Raw genomic sequence first — 26,170 nt, forward strand, 5'->3', positions numbered from 1 at the left:
CGATTCGATCGGATAGCAGAAAAATATCAACTTCGGGAACTTTTCCTCCCGCAGCAGCGGCAGCAGCAGCAGCAGTGTAGCATGTCGTCCGCGCCTCGCGCGCGCCCTCGTGTGTATCGCTCAGGCCACCCGCGCCGGCTCCTGAGAGCTAACGACGTACAGGTAAGGTCTAACGTTTCCACACACGCCCAAAGGCAAAGTGGGGCTGGGGAGGAGATTAGAAGACCTGGACGCTGTGGAGCAACCAAAGCGCGAAGAGCCTCACCAAGAGCGCAACCACACACAGACACACACGAGCTCGCCGAGAGCGAGACAGAGGCACGACACACGCCCCGGCGAGCGGCGTGCGCGCAGCGCGGGGCTACGCGACGGGAAAGAAAGTGCAGGAACACAGCGCGAGAGCCGAGCCTAGATCGTTCTCTGGTAGGACGGGAACGAGATGATAGTCTAGGGAGTAGAAGAAAGCAAAGAGGAGCCCTGCGCACGCACGACTCCGCAGGAGAAACCCCTCCCGCCCGTGCTTGCGCATCACAGAAAACCGCGGCCGCCAGCGACTGAGCGTCTCGCTGGCGGACGGGGAGAGGAACACAAAGGGACGTCCAGACGTCCATCCACTGGGATGAGAATACTGGAGATCTGAGGTCGAATCTGCCGATTCCACAGCCGCCCACAGGAGCGCCGCCTCAACACGGGGTCTCGGCTCTATCGAGCCATGCTAGCTCCAGCCGCAGCCCCACCCGGCCGCCCGAGGGTGTTCCCGCAGGCAGAGAAGACCAATCCTGGGGGAAGTAACCGGCTCGGGCCTCGGCCCTATCGCGGTCCTCGCCGTCGCAAAGCCATAGTTGCATGGAACGTTGGCGCTCCGGTACCGGCAGGGTAAAGCCGTACCGGGGTCAGCGTCGAGGTCGACGAGCGAGACAGTGTGTGATCTGAACCGCCCCGGAGCGGGCCGTCGGGAGGCGTGTGGAGCGCGGCTCCGCTCGTTTCGTCTCGACGACCGCGCGGACACGGTCGTAACCTTAACCTCTCGCGCATATACGCGGTCCACAAGTTTCTCCGAGACCTTCATATACACTTCCCAGCGGCCATCTGGTAACGCGGACATTCCCGACAGGCTGAGCAGGTGACTCGCTCAGCTCCGCCGACGACGCGCCACAACAACGTCCACAACCGCCCTGCTCCCCCTAAACCTACATAAGGTACACAGACCACCGTGCGCACGAGACGCCTCTGCGAGTTAGATCTAGGGTACCATACTTCCGGGCCGGTGTGCGGGGAGCGGACCTTAACGACCGCCCAGAAGCTCTCTGAGCGAGCCAATCGGGCCAGGACCATCAGCATATGCTACCAGGTCACAGTATGGGTTCGGGACGTATTCACAGCAGTGTCAGCTCACGTGGGGGTAGGGGAGTACCAGTATGGAAGACGTGACGTGATGACGTAATCCAGAGCTGCATTTCTTCCTCGGGCGGATGAAAAAAAAACTCGCGGAGGGAGCAATCATGAGAGTCAATCCGATTGCAATCCAGTGCAATTGCAATTTGCAAATCGCAATCCAAATTTAATCAGGTCTCAGCTCGGGAGCAATCAATGATTGCAGTCCGATTGCATGCAATCCCATACTCCACCGTGGAGTTCTTCTTTTGGAACGTAAAACTCTGACGTTTTACCAACTCCTTGGCGACGCGCGCGCGCGTCGCCAAGGCTCAGCGACCTCGGTCGTACAATCGGCCGGCTGCGCGGGTTTTCGGCGAGTTTCCCGCGCACCGGCCACGACGGACCAACCAGACCAAAAATCGCGACGCTCGCGCGCAAAAATCAGCACAGAATCAACGCTCACGACGCTCTCGATGATCTCGATGATTCGAGGATTTGAGGATGGTGAGGGGTGAGGGTGAGGTGTGCCCCCCCCCTCCCCCCCCGCCCGGCCTCGAACCCGCAGCCAACCGGCCCGAAGGCGAACCTCTGACCGCTACGCCAGCCACCAATGCACAAACCTCGACGCCACAAATTTCTGAACCCCATACACCCATGCACTCAGCTCACAATCAGCACCCTACACAGTATGATTCCCGCGCGTCTCGCGCCCCAACTGACAACTCACCATTGTCCCTCGGACACCACTCTCCAGCCGCGCTACTTTCGCCCACCCACCGCTCTCGCATGACATCTCGACAATCCTCATCTCTGGGCCCAGACTCCTAACCACTTCCCCTGCTCGCCCAGGACCACGAAGCGCCGCCCGCGCGCCCATTGACCCCCCAATCAACCCACGCTGTCCCTCAACCGCCACCCGCCAGATGTACTGCCCTCGCCCACCCAATACTCTCACCCTCCTAACCCGGACAGTCCAGGTACAGGAAAAGCGGGGAGCGGGGCCCGATCCAAGGAGCACCCCGTCGGCCCGGGAGGGCTGTGAATTTCGGCGCGGGCGGAAGGCTGCCTGCAGACGCTCAGCCCCCGGCTGAGCTGCCGAATCCTCCCGGCTAATCCCCTGACCTGCCGCCTGAAACGGGACAACATTACACCACCTCACACACACTCCCCCCTCAGGGCTAAGCAGTGCGCAAGTCCACCCGAACTCTAGGCGAGGCGTCGACCACTCCTTCGGAATAGCTCTGTCAGTGGCTGCACTAGACGCCCAGTGATGGCGCGCGGCGCGGGCGGATGACTGGAAGAGAAAATGCGGAGATGCTAGCTCGCAGGTAGATGTGCTCAGCCAAGGGTAGGGGATGAGGGGAATGTGTCAGTGTGAGGGGTGCACCAACCGCAGAGCGTTGTGTTTTGCCTTTGAAAACTGAACAGTTTTTTTTCTTCTTTTGGAACGCTCCAGACCGGCGCGGCATGTCTCGCCGCCAGTTCTTTGCGCGCGTGGATCCCAATGCCACGCTGTGGGAGAGAACGGCGAGATCTGCCCAGACAACCCGGTGGCGGACAATGCGATGCGCCACCTGAGGGCCGAGGCGCGCGACGTGCAGCTAGAGAAGGCGCTGCAGGCGCTGGCAAAGGCCATGCTCGGCGCCACCGTCACCGTGAGCGACGACGAGGTGAGCTTCTGGACGGCCGAGGGAGAGCTTCCGCTCCGCGCGCCGGTCCTCGAGAAGATGCTCGTCGTGCCGTCCGTTGAGCGCGCAGTGGTGGGCATCACGAAAGGCTGGCGGGACGGCATCGCCGAAGAGCTGCGGCAGATGCTGCAGCGGGGCAACCGGCACGCCGATCCTCGAGAGCAGGCCCAGGTGGCCAACCAGATCTCGGCCCTCCAGGCGCGCACTGAGCGCCAGGAGAAGGTGCAGGGGCAGATCCTCGACAAGCTGTCCACCCTCAACCGGGCGGTGACGGCGACTGACAAGCACGCAAAGGCCCTCGAGGACCGCACGGAGCGAGCCCTCCGTCTCTTGGAGCAAGAGTCCGGGGGTTACGCCAAACGCATCGCAGCAGCAGCAGCAGCAGCAGAGAGAGGCGCCAATTTTGAGATATCCCGAGACAGCCCGGAGATGGCCCCGCGTTGTAGCCCCGGTGCCGGCGCCTCACATCTCAGCATCCAGGGGCCGGTTCCGCCGCGCAGTCGAGCAGCAGGAGCTCGGGCACAGCTTTGTCGACAAAGAGCTTGATCAAAATTTCGGCGAAGAAGCGCCACCGGCGGCACGCCGGGATGAACCCGGACCGATCCCATTGTTCACAACCGCCGCGGCGAGCCGCCGCGGGCCCACAGAAGGGCTGGGAGCCGCGGCACTAGACCGCGCCGCCAGCGGGGCGAGAGCACCAGCCGACAACCTGCCGACATGGCAGTTGCGATGGCGCCTTCACACAAAAACACAACCACGGACCCAAGACAGTCGAGAAAGGGATAGACCGCAACGACAGTCAGAAGGCGCTTTCACACACACACACACACACACACACACACACACACACACACACACACACACACACACACACACACACACACACACACACACGGAACTTATTCAGGCGCCTCCGTTTCGTTCACGTGTGTCCGAGCGCCTCTTGGGAACAAGATGCCTCGCTCTGCTTCAAGATCGGTGGAACTTATTCGAGCGCAACGGCGTACTACTTGGCTAGCACGCTATTGGCATACCGACGGCTAAGACCGAAATCAGTTCACACCTGCTCTTGCAGGTGTGAACACAAAGGATTCGCTGTATCTACTCAGCTGCTCCGCTTACACTTACCTTTGAAGTGTGAACAGCGGATTTTGTATCAGCGTTCTCCTTGAACGTATCGGTGTCGGTGTCGAACACCGCTCTGACAGCGCTCACAGCTGCGTCTCTTCTCGAGGTATTAGCTGGCAAGGTATGGTGCGGCTGGCCGCACTGCTTGGTGTGCTGCTGCTCCTCCTCGCCGATGCGCGCCGCACGCAGTCAAAGCACTGCACGGCAATCCAGCTCGACGCAGGGACGACGCGGCTCGACCTCAAGGGTTGCGGCTTGGCGCGTGTGCCGGAGCACATCGATTGGTGCGCGCTCAAATCTTTGACGTTTGTCGACATGAGCCAGAACTTCCTCGAGCGCATCCCGACGACGCTCGCTTGCGCGACCGCGATCCGCGTGCTCTTCCTCTCCGCCAATCCCGGCCTGAACCACGTGCCCAAAGTCGTCCGGTCGTTGCCCAGCCTCAAGATGTATGCTCAGCGCTCCTCCGGACTCACGAGCATCACCGCGTCCGACTTCCCGCCGTCGCTCGAATGGCTCATCCTTATGGACAACGCGCTCGAGTCTCTGCCCGATCTCTCGAGCTTTCCGATACGAAAGCTCATGCTCTCGCACAACCGCCTGGCCTCGGTTGGCGCGCTGCCGCGCGCGCTCGAGATGCTCAGCCTCGCCAACAACCGGCTGCGTTCGCTGCCCGAGAGCGTGCGGACCGCCGCGCGGCTGACCTGGGTGGTCCTCTCGTCGAACCCGCTGCTCGACGACGACGCGCCGCCAAAGCCGCGCCTCGCGGTCCCCGAGCTGCCGCTCGACCAGTTTCCGCGCTTGCAAACGCTGGCGACGAACCAGGATAAGAGCGTCGTGCGCTCTGCAGTCGGCGGCCGGCGCGTCGCCATCAAGTTCTTCGGCGCGCGCGACAGCAGCGGTCTGCCCCGGCACGAGGTGCGCATGTGCGGCGCCGTCGGCGACCACCACCGCAACATCATCAACACGCTCGGAGTGCAACTCACCCCCGCGCGGCGTCCGGCGGTCGCACTTGAATTCCTTGATGCCGACGACGGCTGGGCTCCGATGGGCGGGCGGCCCAACTTCGAGACAATCACGCGCGGCACGTTCGGGCCGCAGCACGACCACTTCTCCGCCGCCGAGATCGCGCACGTTGGCATCCTTGTCGCGCGCGCGCTCGCCGAGCTGCACGCCTTGGGCATCGTGCACGGCGACGTGTACGCCCACAACGTCATGGCGCGCGCGCGGCGCGGGCTCACCGCGCGGGCGGAGCTCAAGCTCGGAGATTTCGGCACGGCGATGCGGCTGACTCCCGCCCTCAGGGAGCAGCTGCTCGCGTGGGAGGTGCGGGCCTTTGGGCTGATGCTCGACGATATGCTCATCCACTCGCGACCGTTGAGAAACGCGCAGCTCAGCCGAGGGCTAATTCAGCTCAAGACAGAGATACTGGCTGGAGGCGCGCAGGCCGGCTTGACCCCGGTCGCCCGAATGCTCAACGACTTAGTGGCAGGGTGGACTGCGGTACAGGGCATATGGCGAGACCCGAGCCGTACAGCGGCGCATCGGTACAATATTACGGTGGAAGGTCTCTTGGTGAGTGTGAATGGGCGAGATGTAGCAGGAACAGAGTGGAACGTCTTCGGGTTTGCGAACGACGACGAAGGCTCGTTTCTGTTTGATTTCAGCCCCGCCGGTGGTTCGGCCGGATTGGATGCGAAATATTCACGCCACAGCGGCACTCTGCACTGGGGAGATGGAATGACATGGGCACGAACCCCACCTTAGCTGCTACTTCGTAATAGACCGAACTGTGCGTTCATCACCGGGCTCGAGCACAAATGCGCCGACGCCCGCGCCGCCGCGCCTGTGGTGTGTCGCGCCGAGGGGAGCGCGCCTCTTTCCTCAGACACGCGCGATGTCAAACGCGCTGTCTCAGACGCCACACCCACGCAAGCATTACACCCGCTCGCGTGTGTAACCTCGTCGCGGGGTGGGTCTAACCCACTCGGGTTAGGCTTAGTAGGCACGTGACGCGCGCTTTCAACTCTGTTTTGGGGTTCAAAGCATTAAATAGATCCCGCCACGCCGCAGGTAGGTAGGTTCTAGGTAGAAAGGTGAAGAACAGCCAGGCTCGGACTGGACACCAACGCGGTATGGGTGGACGCTGGACAGATGATGACGACACGCACGAGCGACACACAGACACAAACAAGCTCACAAGACACACAGCCAGCTGGCTGCCACACACCCTGAGTTGGCGTACACATAACTCAGGGCCACGCCCCTCCTGTCGCCCCCCCCAGCACCCACGGTGCCAAGAGTACAAACAAGGGCACAACAAACAACAGACGACAGGGGCGAACGCGTGAGGCTAGAGCAGGCTTGCTCGTCCTCTAGCAATCTCCGCCGACCGCGAGGCCGGACTAGCGACGCCTTGTCCCTTGACGATCGAGATGAGCGCGCTCGAGGCTCGCCCACCTACTGCCCCTGAGAGTTGGTTATGAGTGGGCTCAGCTCCCCCCCTTGGGATCGAAGCTTCCACGACCTCACACCCAACACCACAGGTGGGATCAGAGAGAGACTCCGCACCGGACACCGCCCGGGCACAGACTCCCTACCCATCGGATCGCACAGGGCCCCCTCGGAGCAGCCCACACACAATCACGCATCGGCAGAATTAGTGCCTGAGTCAGGCAGACAGCACAGACAAGGAGAGGAGAGAGAGGAGAGAGAGAGAGAGGAGAGGGGAGAGGGTGAGGGTGTGTGCACACGTGTGGAGAGGGAGGGTGTCTGTGGTGGGCTGTAGTCATACTACGTGGTTAAAACCACGCGCCCCTCAGGAGCTAAGGAGAGTGTTTGGGTGTCTCAAAACACCGGCGTCGGCGACTCACTCCCCGGAGGGTTGAGCTGCTCGACTGGTTGTCTGCGAGGCAGTCCGAGCACGAACTAGTCGTCGATCCGCTGACGATCCCCGCCGCTTCACCGTCGGAGCGGCGGCGGGTGAGAGTTAGTCAAAGGTCCACCAGCACAGCCTCCAGCCACCAGCCTCCGCCTCCACCGTCGAGCCGCGATCGCTGCCGCCCGCGACGCCGCCCGCCGCGTCAGATGCCCGCGACGCCCGCGGCAAGTCGAGTCGGAGAGCCGAGCCGCACCAGCAGCAGCATCTGCACCAGCAGCAGCACCACCACCAGCAGCAGCAGCAGCAGAGAGAGGCGCCAATTTTGAGGTTGCCCGAGACAGCCTGGAGATGGCCCCGCGTTATAGCCCCGGTGCCGGCGCCTCACATCTCAGCCTCCAGGGGCCGGTTACGCCGCGCAGTCGAGCAGCAGGAGCTCGGGCACAGCTTTGTCGACAAAGAGCTTGAGCAAAATTTCGCCGAAGAAGCGGCACCGGCTGCACGCCGGGATGAAGCCGGACCGTGTTCGGCACCGCGACGGCGAGCCGCCGCGGGCCCACAGGAGGGCTCGGAGCCGCGGCACCGGTCCGCGCCGCCAGCGGGGCGAGAGCACCAGCCTACAACCTGCCGACATGGCAGTTGCGACGGCGCTTTCACACATTAACTTGGAGCACTTGGAGTGCAGTCATTAGCCTCACTCCTCTCACATCCAGGGCCGGGGAACTGAGAAGCGCACCCAGCGAGCCGGACGATCGGGATCGGGCTACGGGCTAGAGAGCCCTGACCCCTAGCTAGGGGGGTGCGCGTTCGCAGGGAAAGGGCCGAGCCTTATGAAAAAAAGAATTCGCCGAGCCGCCCGTGCTGCGAGCGAGAGGCCAACGTGTGTATATGCCCTCGCTCAGAACGGCCATCCATTACGAAGGTGACGACCCGCGCCTCCGTATCGCCGGCGACCGCTGCGTGCGCGGCGACGGTTCGTGCACGTTCGATTTCCAGACCTCGCTCGAGCTGTGCCTCACCGGGAGTGGCGAGTGCACACTGTCGATCGACCTCACTGCGGGCGGCAACGGCTTCGACTTGTTGGTCGACGGTCAGCTGCATTCGATGCTGGAGACGCACCGGCAGTGGCGCAGGCGACGCACATACTCGTTTGTGCTGCCTCCGCTCCCATCCGACACGCGCTGCATCAGCCTCGTCAAGCGCACGGAGCCGGTGGCGGTGCAGCTGCTGCCGTACTGTCGAGTGCGCGCCGCGACGCTGCACGGCGTGGACCTGTCAGAGGGCCACGCTCTCGTAGATCACACGCCACCGCGCCGCATCGAGTTCGTGGGCGACTCGAACCTCGCCGCGTTCGGAGTGCTGGGCGCGCCTTCGACCATCGGCCTGCGTGGGCTCTTCGGCCTCGGGCTCAGCCAGCAGAGCATACGCCACTCGTGGGCACACATGCTTTGCAGAATGTGCGTCGCGGAGCCCTGTGTGATCGGTTGGAGCGGCGTGGGCGTCGTGCAGAACGCGATTGGCACCGGCGGTAAGCACCGCATCGCCGAGATCTACGAGAGGTGCCTCGGCAATGACGGCTCGAGATTCGACTTTGCGACGGCCGCATGGAGTCCGCAGATTGTGTGCGTCGACGTGGGCGCCAACGACGTGTACGGCGGCAGGGCGCCCCCGAGCGAGGCTGCCTTCGTCGACGCATACGTGGCGCTGCTCCAGCTCATTCGCCGCCACCGCCCGCAGCCGTGCCTGATGCTCTGCATCGTGCCTCGCCTCGACACGCCAGTCTACCTCGCCGCGGGCTATCGCGCGGACGACGACGGCGGCATGATGCAGTCCTACCTGAGGAGCGCCGTCGACGCGTACGAGCGCGCCTCGGGCGACCAGCTGGTGCGACTGGTGAGCATCGCCGGCGTGTTTGCGTGGCCGGCGGACGGCGGAAGCCTCGAGCACTGGGGGGTGAGGGCGCATAAAAAGTACGCCGACGCGGTGCACGCTGTGGTCGAGCGGCTGCCCGTCGATTGGGTGTGAGAGCGCGTTCGAGTTGAATGCGTTTTGGGCGGCCGAGGCCGCGCTCGAACCTCGATCCGCGAGACCGACGGCGAGAAGAGTTATAGTATCGTTTCCTCTCTCTCTAAACAATGCGCGTTGCGATCCACATCACCACCGGCTCGCGGCAATATGGGCACAGCTGCAACCTTTCGGAGCAAGGGCCACACGCGCACTGGTGACCGCAAGGCCCCGCCGCGTGTGTCTTGGGTCGGGTGAAGCAAATGATGCATGTGGTCTCGCCGCCCATGGTGGACTCGGGGACCGCTGCGCGGCCAGTGTTGAAGTTGGCGTCGGCTAGCGAGAGCGCCGCAGCGGTCTGTTCCTGCTCCTCACTCGGCAGAAGGTTGCCGGCGGACTCGGCGGGAGGCGCCTGCTCCGCTGCGCGCCTCGCCTCATCATCAAGCCTCACGCTCTCCTCGAGCGCCGCCGCCAGTGCTGCCTCGTCCTCGTGCTCCCGGGAGGGTCCAGCGCCGCCCCCGCCGCCCTTGCCCTTCTTCTTCTTCTTGCCCTTCTTGCTCTCCTTGGCACGCTCCTCCTTCTCCGCCTCCTCCTCTGCCAGAAGCGCCTCGGCATGCCGCGCCGCCTCCGCCTCTGCCGCTGCTCTCTCCGCCTCCCTCACCGCTGCCTCCGCCGCCGCCTCCGCCGACGCATGCTCCTCAAAGACGCGCACGCACTCGTCGTCGCCCTTATTCCTGGCTATCTGCAGCGCAGTCCAGCCGTCCTCAGGGCGCAACGCCGCGTCTGCGCCCGCCCGAAGCAGGCGGAGCACGACGGCGGGGTGGCCTGCGATGGCGGCGCCCATGAGCGCAGTCTCGCCGTCAACATCCTGCTTGTTAATCTCCGCCCCTCGCTGCAGCAGCAGCTCGACCACCCGCTCGTGGCCGTGGTGGGCGGCGCTCATCAGCGCGGTGCGGCTGCTGCTGGCCTGCATGTCGACCTGCGCGCTGTGCTGCAGCAGCAGATCGGCCACCCGCTCGTGGCCGTGGCCGGCGGCGTACATCAGCGCGGTGTAGCCCTCGCTGCTCTGCTGGTCGATCTCCGCGCCGCGCCGTATCAGCAGCTCGACCGCCCGCTCGTTGCCGTCTCCGGCGGCATTCCTCAGCGCGGTGTCACCGTTGCTGTCCTGCAACTCTATCTCCGCGCCGTGCTGAAGCAGCAGCTCGACCACCCGCTCGTGACCGTTGCAAGCGGCGCCAAAAAGCGCGGTGCCGCCGTGGCTGCTCTGCAAATTGGCCTCTGCGCCGTGCTGCAGCAGCAGCTCGACCACCCGCTCGTGGCCAAGGGTGTATCGCGCGCCTTGCGGGGGGGGCGCGGAAAAGAGGAACCTCTTAGCGCCATCGCCACGGTGCTGCATGCAGCGCCGGGCGACGACGGCTTACCGCCTCCCGGTCCCCCTCGGCACACCTCCGCTGCTCAATGTTTGACGGCTCGAACCCGTGAAGCTTCCCCGTGAGGGGAGGCCAAAAAACGCATATTTTTGTCCACCTACCAGGGCTAATCAGCTGGACCCGGACTCCACACTCCAGCACACACGGCTAGATTTCATGGCGGGCCGCCTCTATAGGCCCTGGGGTCGGAGGTAGAGTCGCTGTCGGGACTCGGGGGCGTGTATGTGTGTGTGTGTGATGCACGCCCTGCGAGCGGGCTGCGAGCGGGGCCCAGGGGTGCGGTGCGCGCTGTGTGATCTCATGACGTAACACATAGAGTCTTCGAGCCGTAATCGCAAATGGGACCCGAATGGGACCGGAACGAATATTGGGACACGGGTATTGGGACCCAGGCGCTCTCCTGCCGCTGGCGTGCTCCGCCGACCCCGACCGTCGGCGCTGCACGTGAGGCATAGCTACCCCAACGCCCTGCGAGCTTCCCCGCGCGCCCTGGGCGCCTCGGCGACCCCCCTCGCGAACCCTGTATTGACTCATCAATAGCAGTATTGTTACTTTTTTTAACAGTAAAAGGACGCGAGTAAGTGCGAGTGTTTTAGCGTAAGAGTAAGGTGGGAGTGTGGTGTTGCGCTATAGAGGATTGCTAGATAGGCACCGCCGTCGCCATCACCGGCTCCCCGATCATCGGGGTTGCCATGGCCACGCCCGTCATTGGAGCCGCGACCGGATACGCCGTGGCCTGAGTGTACACACTGTCAGGGTACGCTGTGGCCTGAGGGTACGCCGTGGCCTGAGGTAATTGAGGGTGGCTCGTGCCCGTGGCTGACACCTGCGTCGCTGGCGCCGTCGGCGGCCTGGCATCACGATTGCGGCGTCGGCGCATGCTGATCTTCAAATAGACGAGGGGTGGGATGCAGAGTACGCAGAACACGCCGCCCACAATCGCTGCAACGGGCAGCCCTCGTCCACCCTCCTCGTCGGCGCTCGGCGGCGCGCTCGGCGACCACGAGCCGTCGCAGTCTTCTGTGAGCGTCAGCTGAGAGGAGCCACTCGCCGCCCGACTACCACACCACCGCCACCAGGTGTGTGTGCCGAGTGGCAGATCCAACGACGGACCCAGCCCTTCCCGATTGCCGTCGTTACAGCAAGAACCGGACCCTCCCTGCAGATTGCTGCTCGCGCTGGTGCTCGGAGCCCCGCAACCGAAAAACCAGCCCGACGCCCAAGCCTGTCCGCCGCCACCGCAGTTGCTGTCATAGAACAGGTAAGACGAGGCCGACTGGCCGCCCGTTGCGCCCACGTAATATGTATTGCCGTCTGCGGTCTTGCCTGCCGGTATGTACAGTTGATTCAGCGCCGCGTTGTTGCCATTGGCGCAAGCGAATCCCGAGAGGCGCACGCTACATGGCGGCGGCGGCGAGGGCGGCGACGGTGGGGGCGGCGGCGCTGAGGACCCGCCAACTGCGGCCGGCCCGTAAATCATGCACCACGCAGCAAGGGCGCGTGCCATTACGCTGCGCCTGGTGGCGGCGCTGGCAGGCCCAACCTCACCGTCCGGCCGCATACACACACATGCACATATGCCTGCCGACCGCCACATTTTGCCACCGGGGTTCGGCTCCTTGCCGTTAGGGCAGCGTTTTTTGCGCTGCATTCCAACTGTTCTCGAGGTTCTCGAGGTGGATATCCTTTGGCCGCGTTGGGTAGCGAGGATTGGTGTAACCCGAGCCACGGAGGCGTGTTTTCTGACGGCCGACCGTCAGTGCACGGAGTTGCCCCTTCTCCGACTGCCCCGGCTAGTTCCCGAGGCTCGCCGGCTCGCCCTACGTCACCCAGGACCTAGCGCGGGTGGGTTGGAGGGGGGCTCGCTGCAGGGAAGGGCTGTGTAAGAAGCCGATCCCCGTAGTCCGCCCCGCTCCTCCCCACCCATCGGGCCGCATGAGCGGCCACGCCTCGCAGATTCGTTTTCGCGCCTGGGTCAGGCGCGCGGGGCATCCCCCGGGTCGCTCGACCAGCGATCCGAAGAGTGGCCGCTATGCGAAGGAAAGAGCGGGGCCCTCGACGCTCAGTCCGGCCCTCCGAGGGGGGAAGGGAATTGCGGGGTCCCCACGGGCGCCTCAGTTCGGCCCTCCCGAGGGTGGTTGCAATCCCGCCGACCGCCAGGCCGCGGGATGATGTGTGCGTGGTCATGTAGTGGGTCTCGGAAGCTCCCCTCTCGGGCTAGGGGCCAGCCCCTCTCCCTTGCCGAAAGAAAGAAAGAAAACAGACACGCCAAACGAGGGATGGGACGAGGACAGGGTCCCCACCTGCACGAGCAGGATTTTGGAAGGACGATCAGGGGGACAGGTGGGGCTCTCCTGTCCCTTGCCCTCGGAACCATTTTACGAATGATTTTTTTTTATTTTCCCGCTCCTCGTGTACGTGGGCTACACGCGCAGGGGGGTGCGCCCGCCGTACGCGTCATGGCTCGCGAGTCTGATATCATGCTCGCCGTCGCCCGCGTGAAGGCCGCGCATCCTGACGCGACCGCAAGACGTGTGCTCGACCTTCTTTCGATCGATGCACCCGAGCTTTCAGTTACGCTCTCCGATGTGAAGCGTGCGTGCTCGAAGCTGGCAAAGGCAGCCGCAGCAAGCTCCAAGGCAGCGGCTGCGGCGACTGCTCCATGCCGCAGCAGCGACGAGCCGAAGGCGTCCACGCTACGGCTCCCCGGCGCCCGCAGTCCGAATCGAGACCTCTTGGACGACGCGTTGTCGGCGGCCGATAGAGCTTGCATCGAGTCTGCGTCTGCGTCAAGAGCTGCAGCCTTGCTGCAGCGCGCCGGTGCGGCCGATGCTGCGCGTTTGCTGTCTACCGTACTCTCCTGGACGGACAGCGGAGATGACCTCGCCTGTGCCAAACTGGTCGAGTTCACACGTGCTGGCGGTGCCGAGGCGGCGGTGCATGCGCTCAGTCGCTTTGGCGCCGATCATGAAGCAGTTGCGATTGCAGGTCTGAGCGTCATAGACATGCTGTGCAGATCGATGCGACTGTGCAGAGACGCGCCCGCTCTGCGCGCCACGGGCATCAAGCGCAAGCTTCACGACGCCGGCGCGCCAGCAGCGGTGGTCGGCGCCGCGCGTGAGCACCATTCGCTCACCTCGCTGCTCGCGTCTCTCGGTGCGATCTCGTCGTTGACCGGAAGCAAGGAAGACGGAGAAGACATGGGCGAGTACACGCGACTGGTGGCTGACGCCGGGGCGTACACGTCTGTGCTATCTGCTCTCGAGCGCCTTCCTAACAACGAGACTGTGTGCATCGAGGCGTTGCGTGCTGTGACCAATCTCTCTGATGCCGGCCCAGCGCCACCTGGCTTGCTGAGTGCTGCGGTGACTGCGCTACGCTCCCACCGCGACAGCCGAGACGTTCGCGTCAAGGGGCTGTTTGCTCTGTCAAATCAGATCATCCATGTGCGTGATCCCGCTGCAGCCGGAGCGCTGGCCGCTCGCGGATGGACAGCGGAGGCGGCAGGGCTAGCTATTGACGCCCTCAACGTGTATACCGGAGACGTCGAGATGTGTATGCGGGCGAGCATGTTCCTTGTCAACGGGCTGAGTGCCGGGTTCGCGGAGGAGATCACACGGAGCGGACCGGCGAAGGCGGCGGTCCGGAGAAGCGCTGCCGCGCACCCGCGAAACGTGATGCTGCAGGACATCAGCAATCAGATTTTGCGGCTCCTCAAGATGCATCGGTCCGGTGTGCTCGCGCCGATGATCCTCGAAGCCGCGGCCGCGGGTGAGGCGCCGATGTACAACTGTGTGGATGTGAGCACCGCGGCGATCGCGCCGAAACGCGAGCCCCGCGTGTTTGGCACGCCCGAGGTTGAGATTGAGTGGACGCGCACATACAGTGGTGTGGACGCGCAGGCGCTAAGCGGCCAGCGCGTGCGGATCATTGGGTCGGACGAGCTGAACGGCAGCTTTGGCAAGGTGGAGGGCGTGTCCGAGATTAAGGGCACGGAGACGCTCGTTGTGAAGCTTGAGGGCGGTAGGGAGCGCTTCGTGTGCCTGCCAGCCTCCAGCCTCCAGCCCTGCCCGCCGAGTGAGCAGCCGGTGCAGGGGCTGGATCTGGAGGTGTCAGAGCTGACGGTGGTGGACCTCAACGGCGGGCTGCCGGAGTGCCAGCCTGATTTCAGCCGACTAGAGCGCTGCTGCTCTGAGTGTGGTGTGCCGCCTCCGAGTGGCAGGTCGTTGTCGTGCGCGAGCTGCGGCGTGACGCAGTATTGCTGTCGCGCGCACCAGAAAGCGGCCTGGCGGCGGGGCGGCCACCGGCTCACGTGCGGGCAGCCGCTGCCAACCCCCGCCGGCATAACGGGCGCGGACACGCTGCGATTGCTCCAAGGTCTGCGCGAGTTTGGGCGGGCGTGTCCGCAACTCGTCGTACAAACGTTCACGGAGCTGATGCAGCGCTCGACTGGCGAGGGCGGTGTGCCCCTCGCTGACTCACAGCTCGCGCGGCTGGTTGAAGCGGACGGCGTGCATGCCACGGCCGTGATCGACGCGATGCGCGCGTTTCCAGAGCTCGAGGGTGTGCAGCAATTGGCGATGCCGCTGCTGGGCAACATCTTCTGCTTCGGGCGGCGGCATGTGCTGGCGGCGAATGGGGTTGCCACCCTCGTCAGCGGACTGGACCGCGTGCCGACTCAAGTACCACCCCCCCCCAACCCGCCCTGCCCCTGCCACGCGACGCCGTGCACCGCCCTCAGCCCGGTGAGTGTGCTTGTCCGCAGGCCGTCGTAGAGTCGGCTGTCGCAACGCTCGTAAACATGATGATGTACGAGGATCCAGCCACCGACGTCAAGCAGGCCTTCGTCGCAGCGCGCGGGATCGAGGTTCTTTGCTCAGTGGCGCCGGCTCACTCAGGCTGCGAGTTTATCGTCCGCCGCGTGTCGACGCTGCTGTACGCCGTGTCGGCCAACGATCAGCGATGCAAGTCGCAGTGCATCGCGCATGGCGCACCCGCCACTCTGGCCGCCGCACTCTCAGCGTTCGGCGGCAACGACGAAGTCGTGAGCAACGCCCTCGGTGCGGTGCGCAACATCTGCGCCGGGGACACGGAGGCGGGCCACGAGCGCAAGAGTGCGTGCGTCGGCGCCGGCTTGCTCCCGTTGGTCGTGAAGAGCGTTCGCACACACCTACGTGACACGGAGATCGCAGAGCTCGGCTGCTCGGCGCTGGTAAACCTCGTGTGCGCCGAGGCGCACGAGGCAGCCGCGGCCTCGGCCGGAGGGCACAAGGCCCTGCTGACTACGGTGGTTGCGGCCATGCGGATGGCAGCCGCGGAGGATAGCGCGATGGGACTCATGATTGGAGGTTCGGCCATCAGTTTGTACACCATGCGGGGCGGCAAGGTCGACAAGGGGCTCGCCCTGACGGCGGCGCGGGTCGGCGCCGTCGATGTCCTCACGATCCTGCTCAATCGAGTGCCAGGCGTGGCAGACATGGACACCAGCATCGCCGCAGGACCCCTGTGCAACCTCCTCATCGCCGACCCTGGCGGTGCTGAGATGCGGGCGGCCTTCCGCAAGGCAGGCGTGCTCACCGCCACGCTCAAGGTCTTGAAGCGTGAGCCTGGCCACGAGGTTGCCAGGGAGCTCTATGTGCGCTACGTACAGGGGGCTGCGGCGGACGACGCGGCCCGCGAAGCGCTCAGCAACGAGCATTGTGACGCTCTCAAGGCAGCTGGGTTCCCACCGAGCGAGCTGGCCTGTGCCGTCTAGTCGAATGCTAAAGCTTAGTGAGGAGCGTAGTGGTGGCGCTACCCGCTAGGGAAGGCGCTCGTTGCCTGTGCCCGAACCGCAAAGGCCCGCCGGCCGCAGCGCGCCCGTGAGCGTGTGTGCATGTTCCATGTACTGTACACGCAGTACACGGCCGAGGGCTGTGCGTCGTGGAGGACGGTATACTTTAGTGTATCGCACAGAGCTCCTCGGGGGTAAAGTACCGTACTTCGTAAGGCTAAGGTAATAAAGCGCGTTGGCAGCGTTTAGCAAACAGGGGCCCTACTGCGTACTGGACACCACCAGACGCTAACGCGGTAGGGATGGGACAGCTCAGGGGAATGAGGAATGTCTGGTCTCTGGAGTCAGGCCGGGGGCGCCGGCCCGGTGGCGAGCGGCTGAGACTCGTCTCCGCCGTACTCCGCCCAGGAGCCGTCGTAGATCTCGAGCAGCGAGGCGCGCCTATTCTCGGGCAATCTCGGGCGATCTCGGGCAATCTCGGGCAATCTCGGGCAATCTTAGGTGACCCCTCTCGGTCCGAGGCGCGCCATTCTCAAAGCGACCTCGGGCGATCTCGGCTGGGCCTCGGAAGGGTCTCGGATGGGTCTTGGCTGGATCTCGGCTAGATCTCGGCTGGATCTCGGCTAGCTCTCGCCCCGCATGCTCGAGTGCGAGCGCGAGGACGGCCGCGGTGACGCCCGAGCCGCACGATCCTACCAGCGGCGAGATCACCCGAGATCACCCGAGATCACCCGAGATCACCGCGAGATCACCCGAGACCACCCGAGATCACCTACCAGCGGCGCGTCTACGCCCGGAACGCCCGCCTCGGCAAAGACCGCGGCGACCTGCTCGGGCGGCCTCATCGTGCCGTCTGCTTGGAGAACGCGATCAAACGGCACGCTGCGAGACCCGGGGGCGTGGCCGGAGCGGCAGCCAGCGCGCGCCTCCTTTGCCATCCCCTCGAACCGGGCCTGCGAGCGCGCGTCGACCAACGTCTGCGCCGGCGCCGCGCCGCTCTGGAACGCGTCGACCAACGAGCGGACCTTGGCGAGGTCGGCGACAAGCGATGCGTCCAGCCGCGCCTCAAAGGGCGGCGACGCGCGCGCGACGGGCGCGCGCGGCCCAGACTCGGTGGCGTGGCCGGCGCGCTGCCACGCAGGCAAGCCGCCGTCGAGCACCGATGCAGCCGGGTGCCTAGAGAAATAGAAACACGTGCTGCCACCGGACATCCGGTGACAGGCACAGGCTGCGGCCGGGTGCCCGTATGCGCGCAGCATCCACCAGAAGCGCGCCTAGTCTGGCGCCTCGAGATCAGCCGAGATGAGCCGAGAGCAGCAGAGAGCAGCATCCGTGTACGAGCGCGCCGCCGAGAAGAGTCCCTTGCCGTCGTAGCAGACGACGTGATCGTCGTGAACAATCCCGAGCTCGCTCATCGTCCTGGCGAAGAATGCGTCGGAAGGCAGCATATGAGGCAGCGGCGAAGCGACGTCTGTGGCGTCGACATCGAAGAAGACGGCGCCGGGGATGCGGCAGGCCTCGAACTCCTGCCGCGCGTCGCGGCCCATCGCCGGGAGGTACCAGGACGCGTCCACCACCTTGACCGACGGGCCGCGATTGGCCGCGAGCCAGGCGGGCGAGACGAGCGCCGGAGCTTTGCGCAGCAGCATGGACACCGGAATTGGGGCCCAAAAAAAGAATTTAGACAAAAGAGAGAGAGAGAGAGAGATTCTTTTTTTTCGCCGAAACAGTGATGGCAGGTGTCTCTCTCGGAGCGCCTCCTTTGAGCCCGGCCGATGAAGGGTCCGATGGCACAAACGGGGTGTACGAGGCGATCGAGGATGAGCCAATTACCGGGGACAACACGAACAATGGGGTGGAGACAGGTCGTGGGGACCAGGCAACAAAATCAGCGCCTAAATACCAGTGGAGTTCAGCGAGGACTGCAGGAGAGGTGGAGTCAAAGGGGCGAGGAGGGTTGGCAAAGGAGATTCATCAATGGTTTATGGATGGAGAGATGGAACACAGAGAAGGAGAGGAGTCATCCGGGGAGGAGGGTGGTGGCGATGCATCGACGAAAGAAGAAGGGACGGAGGCGGCAGGGATGGTGCGATCAGATGAGGACAGAGAGGAGGGAGGAGAGAGGAAAGGAGAGGACGTTGAGCACTTTGACTCTGCGCCATGGATGAGTGAGCAGCGCGAGGAGGTAGGTGGGAGCAACCGGAGGATGATGGAGACGATTGTAGTGGAGGCGCTGAGAAATCTATGGGGAAATATCAACGAGGAACTGCTGGTGTACGAGGAGAAGCTGGAGGAGGTCGCGCAACAGGGGGAGGAGAAGCGGCGTAGGGAGACAGGAAGTCATCGTGTACGTGCGAATGAAGATGATTTGTACCGTCGGGGACAAGGGGCTTGCTTGGTGGAAGGGGCCGTGCGGGAGATGGTGCCGAGAGGGGAGGAGGCGAGGATGGAGACGTCAGCTAAGAGGGCGAGGGCAAAGGCGCAGGAAAAGAAGACGCGATCGGTGCGGAGCGCTGAGACGTTATTTCAGATGGGGCCGTTTGGGTGGCGATGCTTTGTGGGCGGACAGAGGGTGGATGCAATTCGGGATGCGGAAGTGCAAAAGCACATGGTGAGCGGGTTGGACGGACGCTATATGAGTGGAGAGGGGACTGGAAGGGTGGAGAAATGGCTGCGTCAGAGTGAGGAACGGGAGGAGAAGGCGATTCAGTGGTCGTTGGAGGAGAGAAATCGGCGGGTGAGAGAGGAGAGGAGGCAAGCGGAGGAGGATCAGAGCGAAGAAATACAGATTTCGGAATCAGACTCGAGCGGATGCGAGGAGGAGGTGGAGACGTGGAAGCGTTATGGACGACGGAAGGGGCAGAAGAAGGCGCGGGTGGATAGAGCAGCAATGATTTCAGATTCAGGATGGGGTCAAGGCAGTCAATCAGTCGATCAGTACATGAGTCAGTCAGTGGACCAGGCAGTCAGTGGTGAGCAGAGAGGGGAAGTTCAGATGGAAGTGGAGAGCGGAGGCGATAGCGGGGCAGCGGGGAGCAGCTGGCAGAGTGGGATCGATAGAGGGGAGTCGAGAGGCGACATGGTGGGAGGAGGGAGCTATGCTGAGGAGGACGACGAGCTTATGCTGGAGTACATGGGGAACGAGGGCGTGGGCAGCGAGCAGATCGACAAGTTCATGGGGTGGACGACAGTGGATATGGGAGACGAGAGGTTGAGAAGTGCGAGGCCGACAAGCAAAGAGGGTCGATGGAAGAGAGGAGCAGCGGAGCGTGGGAATGTTGGAGCAGGGAAGCAGGCAAAGGCGAGGGAACTACGTCACAAGTACACTAGGGAGAGGGATCAGGCGAAACAGTCAGGTGGAGGTGGAGGGTCAGATTCGGATTGATGGGGAGGATGGTTCTGGTGAAGTACGAGGTCAGGGGGGGGAGGGGGTTCGATCTGGCGACGGAGGACTGTGGGCCATCGCGGGGACGGCCCGCCGGAGGCGGGCTCGATTGATCCGGATGGTCACACCCGGTGGGAGGCACCGAGGCGTCGCGGGGACGCTCTTCTGTTCAGTCGACGCTCGTCGTCCACTGAGAACTCAGTGGTTGTCACCACTTTGTATTCTTTAATATTAACCTTGCGAACTCGTCCCCCCCGCCGCCACCTGCCCACCTCCCGTTTGTTTTCGCGCCGATCGATGCAGCGCCGTCTCTCGCCGCGCGAGATGGCGCCGCCGCGGCGTCGGCGCCGCGATCAACCGCGCTCCAGCAGCGAGCGGTGCAGAGCGGCTACCGACATTGGAGACGGCGTCTAAAGACTCAAAAGGCGTGGGCCTCGAGACCTCGAGACTCCACGATCTCGTAGGTAATCACCGCCATCATGCTCGCCTCGCTCGCCGCGCTCTCGCTCGGCCTCCGCGTCCCGGCTTCGCCGCCGTCACTCGACAGGCGCGCGGCACTCGCGACTGCGGCCGCGGCGGCGCTCTCGTCGCCGCTCTCCGCAACGGCGGCGGCACCCGACTACGCCGGTGCGAAGGCTGCGCTCGCGGCAATGATCACGGCGGATCCCGACATCGGTCCGACGATGGTGCGGCTGGCGTGGCACTCGTCGGGCACGTACGACAAGATGAGCAAGACCGGCGGCAGCGGCGGCGGCACCATCCGCTTCAAGGAGGAGCTGGCGCACGGAGGCGACCGCGCGACATATCCGCGATACTCCTCCCCTCTCCACCTCACTCTGCTCGCTCCGCCGTCGCCGTCCCTCGTACACGACACGCCGCCCACACGCTTGCTGACGCGCTCGCTGCGACTGTAAGACTGTTCGCAAGCTTGATTTAGTACCAACTGTTGGCCGCAGGCAACGCGGGCCTCGACAAGATGGTTGCCAAGCTGGAGCCTCTGCTAACCCTAACCCGAACCCTAATCCTAACCCTAACCCTAACCCTAAACCTAGGTTGCCAAGCTGGAGCCTCTGCACGCGCAGTTCGGAGGCACATTGTAGTATTCCATTGCATTTACTACACCTGGACCGCTGACTACTCGCTTGCCCTCCATCGATTAAACCCCTTTCAACAGGCACATCTCGCCTTGCCGACCGCGCCATTAATCATTAATGACCTCCTTGAATAGGCATCTCGTACGCCGATCTCTACACGCTCGCCGGCGCCACCGCCATCGAGGCTGCCGGCGGGCCGACCGTCGGATGGCGCGCTCACTGTCATTGGACATCTTTCATTCTTATCATTATTACAGTGATTGTCTCATTATTATAGGCGCGCGGGGCGGGTGGATGCGCTCGACCCGTCGACTGTCAAGGGACCTGATGTGGTGACTGTGCCCGACGCGGACAAGGGCTCGCCTAATGAACTGTTCAATTCACTATTAATTAACTGTCAATTAATTAGGTGACTGTGCCCGACGCGGACAAGGGCTCGCCCGCCAAGACGCTGAGCCACTTGCGGATGGACATCTTCTACCGCATGGGCTTCGACGACCGCGAGATTGTCGCGCTTTCGGGAGCCCACGCCCTGGGCCGCCGCCGAATTCGTTCTGAATCAACGGTTAATCGGCTGCTCATAATATTTTATTAGGAGCCCACGCGCTCGGCCGCTGCCACCCCGACGCTTCCGGCTACAGCGGCCCGTGGACCCCGACGCCGACCGTGCTGACCAACGGGTACTACGCGCTGCTTCTCTCGCTGCCGTGGACGCTCAAGGAGTGGGACGGGCCGATGCAGTTCGAGGACCCGTCGGGGAAGCTGATGATGCTGCCCTCGGACATCGCCCTCATCCAGGACAAGAAGATGCGGCAGTACGTGCAGATGTACGCCAAGGACAAGGAGCTCTTCTTCAAGGAGTTTGCCGCCGCCTTCCAGAAGCTCGAGGAGCTCGGCACCAAGAATCTCAAGACGGTCGCGCTGGCGTGAGGCGCCTCAAGGCCCCCAATGGGGGGGGGGGGGGGAGGGAGAGGGGGTTTCCTCCGCACCGCTCCCCTCTCCCTCCTCCCTCCGCGTTGCTTCGCCCGCGGCTACGGCCAGCGCGAGGTCTCGCGCAGCCTCGGCGGGTGCACTCCGCCGGCCGCCTCCCCCCCCTTCGGCTTCCGCACCCCTTCACTTCTGCTGTACGATGGTACGTAACGCGAGAGCTGGGTCGCCAGATGCCGTCCGCCTGGGGGCGGGGTGGACTGGCGAAATCGCTCTGTCTCTCTCTCTCTCTGCTCTTTTGCGTCTCTACCCCGCATGCACGTACCCGCGGTTGTTAGGTAAGGTAAGGAATAAGGGAAGAAGGAAGGAACGATCGTATCCACGACACTCGCAGTCGCGCGCACACAAAGTGGTGGGGCGCGGCAAGCCCCCCGGGACGGCCTCCCGGCGCGCGACCGCGGGTTGGGCGCTGTTAGAGCGCGGCGTACGGTATGTGTCCTGAGCTTTCGCGTGAGATGGAGCTTGCGCGACCGAAATGAAAGAGGTGCGGGGGTTTCTTTTTGCCCCGCATGCCGGGGGGCGGGCGCATTATCACTTCGCTTCAGCGATTCAGCGCTTCAGCGTTCAGGGCTTGAGGCGGCGTGGGGCGTGCCTTCTCGCGACTCGTGTCTATCTTTGATGCGCGCCTGCTCTCTACTTGTAGCCGGTGCCCCGCGCCGCCGCCGCGTCCCGTCCGCCAAAGTAGTTTGCCTTCTCGCGCCCCATTGCGTCGGCGTGCCGCGCCCGCTCCGCCGGCCCTGCGCGCGCTGTTGGCTCCGCCTCCAGATCAAAAGCGCCGACCGCAGGGTCGTAGCGGCCGCCGACGAGGGTGGCAGACCTGCGTGCTGAATACACCAATGAATACGCCAGCATCGGGGCGGGAAGGCGGTCTTGTGAACAGTCGTCAGAGCACCGCGTGAATACGAGCGACACCAAACACAACGAGTACAGCTGAGTACCTGTCCTCTCGAGCGCTGGTAGGAGCACAAGAATGCGTATTTGTTTCGCTTCTAGCATGCCATGCTCGCGGCTTGCGCCTAGAAAAACGAAACACCGTATGAGAAAAAAGAAACACGCCGCCGTCGGCTCGCGGCTCGCGGCTGGCGCCGACGCGCGACGCGCTCGCCGCAACGTACCGCACCTATGAAAAAGAAATATGTCGACGCGAAAAAGAAAGACAGCGCGGCAGACTGTGCCTACAACAGCCGCACCGCCAAGCCGACGCGCCGCGCGCCCGTGCAGTTGGGCGACGAGCGGTGCACCTACAAAAAGACATGCGGCTGCGAGAACAAGAAAACAAACAAGCCGCAGTTGGGCGACGAGCGGTGCACCGTGCGGAAGAGATGGAGGCTCGCCTCGCCCGCCGCGAGTGGCGCAGGCACGCCGCCGCCGCCACCTGCGCCACCGCCGCCGCCGCCGCCGCCGCCGCCGCCGCCGCCGCCGCCGCCGCCGCCAGGAGAGGGGGGAGAGGGGGAGAGGGACTGCTCGTACTCGATCAGCGTCTGCCCAAAGGCGAGGAGGTTGTCGCCGCCATCGCCGTCGCCGCCCGCGCGCGCATGCGGCAGCTGGTGGCAGACGTGCGGCAGCTGGCCGACCAGATGTGAGCCCGGCGCGAAGACGAGGCAGCCCGCCTAATTAATAGTTAATGAATAATTAATTAACTATTAACTAGGCGCGAAGACGAGGCAGCCCGCCTGCCCACCAACGCACTTTGACTGCTCACCGACGCACCTTGATCCAGCGGTGCCGAAGCACCACTCCAACGCGCTCAACGCAACGCTTGTGCGGGGAAAGGCTTGGGCAAGCAGTCGCGCGAGGAAACTCGAGGCCACGTGCCGCGCTGTGTGATCGGCCGAGTGTCTCGGCGCGGACGTCTCCGACGCCCTCGTCCCGTCGCCTCTCTGTCTACTTGCAGCCCGCCTCGACGGGAGCGTCGCTGAGCGCGACCCACGCGGTCAGCGCGCCGTCGGCGGGCAACAGGCCGGCGTACGTCGAATCCTGGTGCGCCTGTGGGCGCATTTCTTCGTCGGTATTCCACAGCGGGAGGCCGGTGCTCGGGGAGAGTTGGTGCGCCGACGCATACGTCGCCGAGTGGGGCGGCTTGTCGTTCACGTCGCTGGACCACACCAGGATATCTTTTGTCCCGAGTGCCTCTTGCGCCGCGGCGACGAGGGCGGGGTGCCTCACCAGCCGCGCTGCCCACGGCAGAAGGAGGTGGATCTTGAAGCGCGCGTCGCCTCCCAGCCTCCCTTGCTCCCCATACTCAGCCTCGTACGCCTCCAGCTCGGCGAGCGCCTCCGCCGCCTCCTCACGGCTCAGCACGCGGATCGGCGACGCAAAGCCATCACGAGCGATGCGCAGCGAGAGTGGCAGCGGCGGAGGCGCGGGCGGCTCCGCCGTCCCTCGGTGCGGCGGCTCTGCCGACCCATCGTTCGCTTTGGGCGCCTTTGCGGTGATGAAGACCAGCCGGTCCTCGAATCGGAGCATGCCTCCACCACTGCCTCCATCGCCGCCGCTGCCACCGCCACCGCCACCGCCGCAACCAACAGCCTGGCCACCGCCACCCTCGCCGCCCTGTCCGCCGCTGCACCCGCCTTCGCGCCTCCTCGCCTCGGCCCGGATCTGGTCGCACCCGTCCCTCAGTGCCTCCTCGTCAAAGTGCGAAAAGGTGGACCAGAAGCGGCCGAGGACCATGCTGCACCACGCCTCGGTTGGGAGCTCGCAAGGGTACGCACGCCGCTGCACTTGGACCTGGCCAATGGCGGGCGAGCGGACGTCCGGGGCAGGCACGGGGCGCTCTGCAACTGCCTCTCGCCTCGTGCGTCAACGGAAGTCTGGAGAGGCGCTCTACTCTCACTCACATCCTCGAAGCCCGCGCTCTCCAGCTCGGCGGCGATGGTGCCCTCCGCCGGCTGGTTGGCCGCCCACACGTCCCTCGCCGCCGCCCAGAGCGGGTAGTCGACGTCCCGCTGCGGCCTGCAGGGCCGAGGTACGCCCAGATGCGGCCGAGACTCACCAAGATCTGGCCTGCAGGGCCGAGATAGGCCGAGACGCGGCGGCAGACTCTGCAGCGAGCAGATCTCGAGATCTCGCTCGAAGCGCACCGCGTGACGATACACAGCTGCCCGCCCTCCGAGAGGCGTCGGCGGAGGAGCAGCCCAAAGAGCCGACGCCGGTCGTCGCTATTGAGGTGATGGACCACCTCCTTGAGCAGCACGCGTTCGAAAACGCCCTCTCCGCCGCCCTCTCCGCTGCCACCGCCACCGCCGGACGCCCATCCGACGGCGTCGGAGCACACGGCCGCGTCAACGAGCGGTGTCTCTAGCGCGCCGTCCAGCATCTCGCCGCTCGGCTCGACGACGGTGAGCGAGCCGCAGCCGCGCTTGCCGCCGACGGCTTGCCGAAGTGTGCTCGCGAAGCCTCCACTGCCTCCACCGACGTCTGCGAGCCGGTGGCGCGGCAGCAGCTGGAGGCTGTCGAGGCAGGCGGCGGCGAGCCAGTTCGTGTACGGACCGTGCGAGTAGAAGAGCGCGGCGTCGTAGGCGCGGCGGACCGTGGCGTAGTGCGATCGGCTCGACACACTCATCCAAAACAGACGCGCGCAAAACGAGCTCCGGCCGCTGTGGAGATAATATATACCGCAACACCTTGGTCTACTCAACAACCGTTACGCAATGCGCGACATTGCACTCCTCCGTGCCGCTCGCTCGCCGCTGCGCGGGATATGGGCGCCGATGCGGCTCGCGCTCACTCGGCCTGCCTCCGCCTCGCGGCTCGCTGAGCACGCCGTTGGTCCGTCTGGTGCAGCGCTGCCCGCTCGCTGCGCTGCACAAAGCTGCGAGAAGCAGGGAGCCCTCCTGAGCTGGAGCATTGTGCAGCGCGGCTGCGAGAGCTCGACGGCGCCTGTGCTTTGGTGTGAGAGCCTGATGGGTGGCAACCTCCAGCTGCATCGACATGCGCAGCCTGCTCTCCGGCCCGGTGCCGAGGCATGCGGGTTGGCGAATGGCGCCAGCTTCTCAACGCTGTCCTCGGCGTCGTGCAGCATGTCGCAGTACTTCTGCGGCGATGAATGGCGCGCGGGGTGCGTCGTGCCGCGCGTGGAGTGGGAGGCCCGAGGCACACGGCTGTCGGTCAACTCCGCGGCGCATGCGCGCCGTGGAAGCTGCTCGACAGGCGACTTGCATGGTGCGAACGCGATCGCCGTTACTGCTTCCAACTTTGCCTATCAACCTCCGTCGGTTATTATAACCGAAAGTTTGGTTGGGGGGTACGGCGCTCAAGAGTTGCGACTGAGCGAGATCGCTGACCTTCCTTTCTTTTCCCTTTGCAGGGAGGGATTGACTTCTTCCGTCCCCCCCGCCGCCTCCTACCTGATTTCTTCCATCCGGACTGCTGGTTGCTGGAAGTGTGTGACTCCTGCACCAGGGCAGCACTTCCACCCAGGAGT

General features: G+C 64.4%; 7 protein-coding genes across 7 annotated transcripts; 5 read left to right on the forward strand and 2 right to left on the reverse strand.

Annotated features, from left to right (window-relative positions):
* Positions 1 to 4,316: 4,316 nt before the first annotated feature.
* EMIHUDRAFT_217162 (hypothetical protein) lies at positions 4,317 to 5,974 on the forward strand (the record flags this gene model as incomplete). The annotated part of the gene is made up of 4 exons (XM_005761230.1): positions 4,317 to 5,392; positions 5,498 to 5,724; positions 5,797 to 5,868; positions 5,961 to 5,974. 4 exons carry the CDS (start codon positions 4,317 to 4,319, stop codon positions 5,972 to 5,974), a joined length of 1,389 nt encoding a protein of 462 aa, XP_005761287.1.
* Positions 5,975 to 7,959: 1,985 nt separating this feature from the next.
* Positions 7,960 to 9,096, forward strand: EMIHUDRAFT_217163 (hypothetical protein; the record flags this gene model as incomplete). The annotated part of the gene is made up of 1 exon (XM_005761231.1): positions 7,960 to 9,096. One exon carries the CDS (start codon positions 7,960 to 7,962, stop codon positions 9,094 to 9,096), a length of 1,137 nt encoding a protein of 378 aa, XP_005761288.1.
* Positions 9,097 to 10,843: 1,747 nt separating this feature from the next.
* Positions 10,844 to 11,245, forward strand: EMIHUDRAFT_217164 (hypothetical protein; the record flags this gene model as incomplete). The annotated part of the gene is made up of 2 exons (XM_005761232.1): positions 10,844 to 10,949; positions 11,154 to 11,245. 2 exons carry the CDS (start codon positions 10,844 to 10,846, stop codon positions 11,243 to 11,245), a joined length of 198 nt encoding a protein of 65 aa, XP_005761289.1.
* A 168-nt stretch (positions 11,246 to 11,413) lies between these two features.
* Positions 11,414 to 11,761, forward strand: EMIHUDRAFT_217165 (hypothetical protein; the record flags this gene model as incomplete). The annotated part of the gene is made up of 2 exons (XM_005761233.1): positions 11,414 to 11,520; positions 11,671 to 11,761. The coding sequence occupies 2 exons, from the start codon at positions 11,414 to 11,416 to the stop codon at positions 11,759 to 11,761; spliced, it is 198 nt and encodes a 65-aa protein (XP_005761290.1).
* Positions 11,762 to 16,393: 4,632 nt separating this feature from the next.
* Positions 16,394 to 17,926, reverse strand: EMIHUDRAFT_416815 (3-mercaptopyruvate sulfurtransferase). Its single transcript, XM_005761234.1, has 5 exons — positions 17,625 to 17,926; positions 17,521 to 17,552; positions 17,051 to 17,454; positions 16,913 to 16,970; positions 16,394 to 16,719 (listed from the first exon to the last, which is right to left on the reverse strand). The coding sequence occupies exons 1-5, from the start codon at positions 17,823 to 17,825 to the stop codon at positions 16,623 to 16,625; spliced, it is 792 nt and encodes a 263-aa protein (XP_005761291.1). The 5' UTR covers positions 17,826 to 17,926; the 3' UTR covers positions 16,394 to 16,622.
* Positions 17,927 to 20,313: 2,387 nt separating this feature from the next.
* EMIHUDRAFT_68109 (putative cytochrome-c peroxidase) lies at positions 20,314 to 21,687 on the forward strand (the record flags this gene model as incomplete). Its single annotated transcript, XM_005761235.1, has 5 exons — positions 20,314 to 20,513; positions 20,746 to 20,762; positions 20,892 to 20,959; positions 21,167 to 21,308; positions 21,356 to 21,687. 5 exons carry the CDS (start codon positions 20,314 to 20,316, stop codon positions 21,685 to 21,687), a joined length of 759 nt encoding a protein of 252 aa, XP_005761292.1.
* Positions 21,688 to 22,377: 690 nt separating this feature from the next.
* Positions 22,378 to 25,309, reverse strand: EMIHUDRAFT_105898 (Hypothetical protein; the record flags this gene model as incomplete). The annotated part of the gene is made up of 7 exons (XM_005761236.1): positions 22,378 to 22,561; positions 22,860 to 22,864; positions 22,935 to 22,985; positions 23,055 to 23,354; positions 23,671 to 24,474; positions 24,585 to 24,657; positions 24,828 to 25,309. The coding sequence occupies 7 exons, from the start codon at positions 25,307 to 25,309 to the stop codon at positions 22,378 to 22,380; spliced, it is 1,899 nt and encodes a 632-aa protein (XP_005761293.1).
* Between the last annotated feature and the right edge of the window lie 861 nt (positions 25,310 to 26,170).

The sequence above is a fragment of the Emiliania huxleyi genome, assembly GCF_000372725.1.
Source record: "Emiliania huxleyi CCMP1516 unplaced genomic scaffold EMIHUscaffold_72, whole genome shotgun sequence".
NCBI lineage: Eukaryota > Haptophyta > Isochrysidales > Noelaerhabdaceae > Emiliania > Emiliania huxleyi.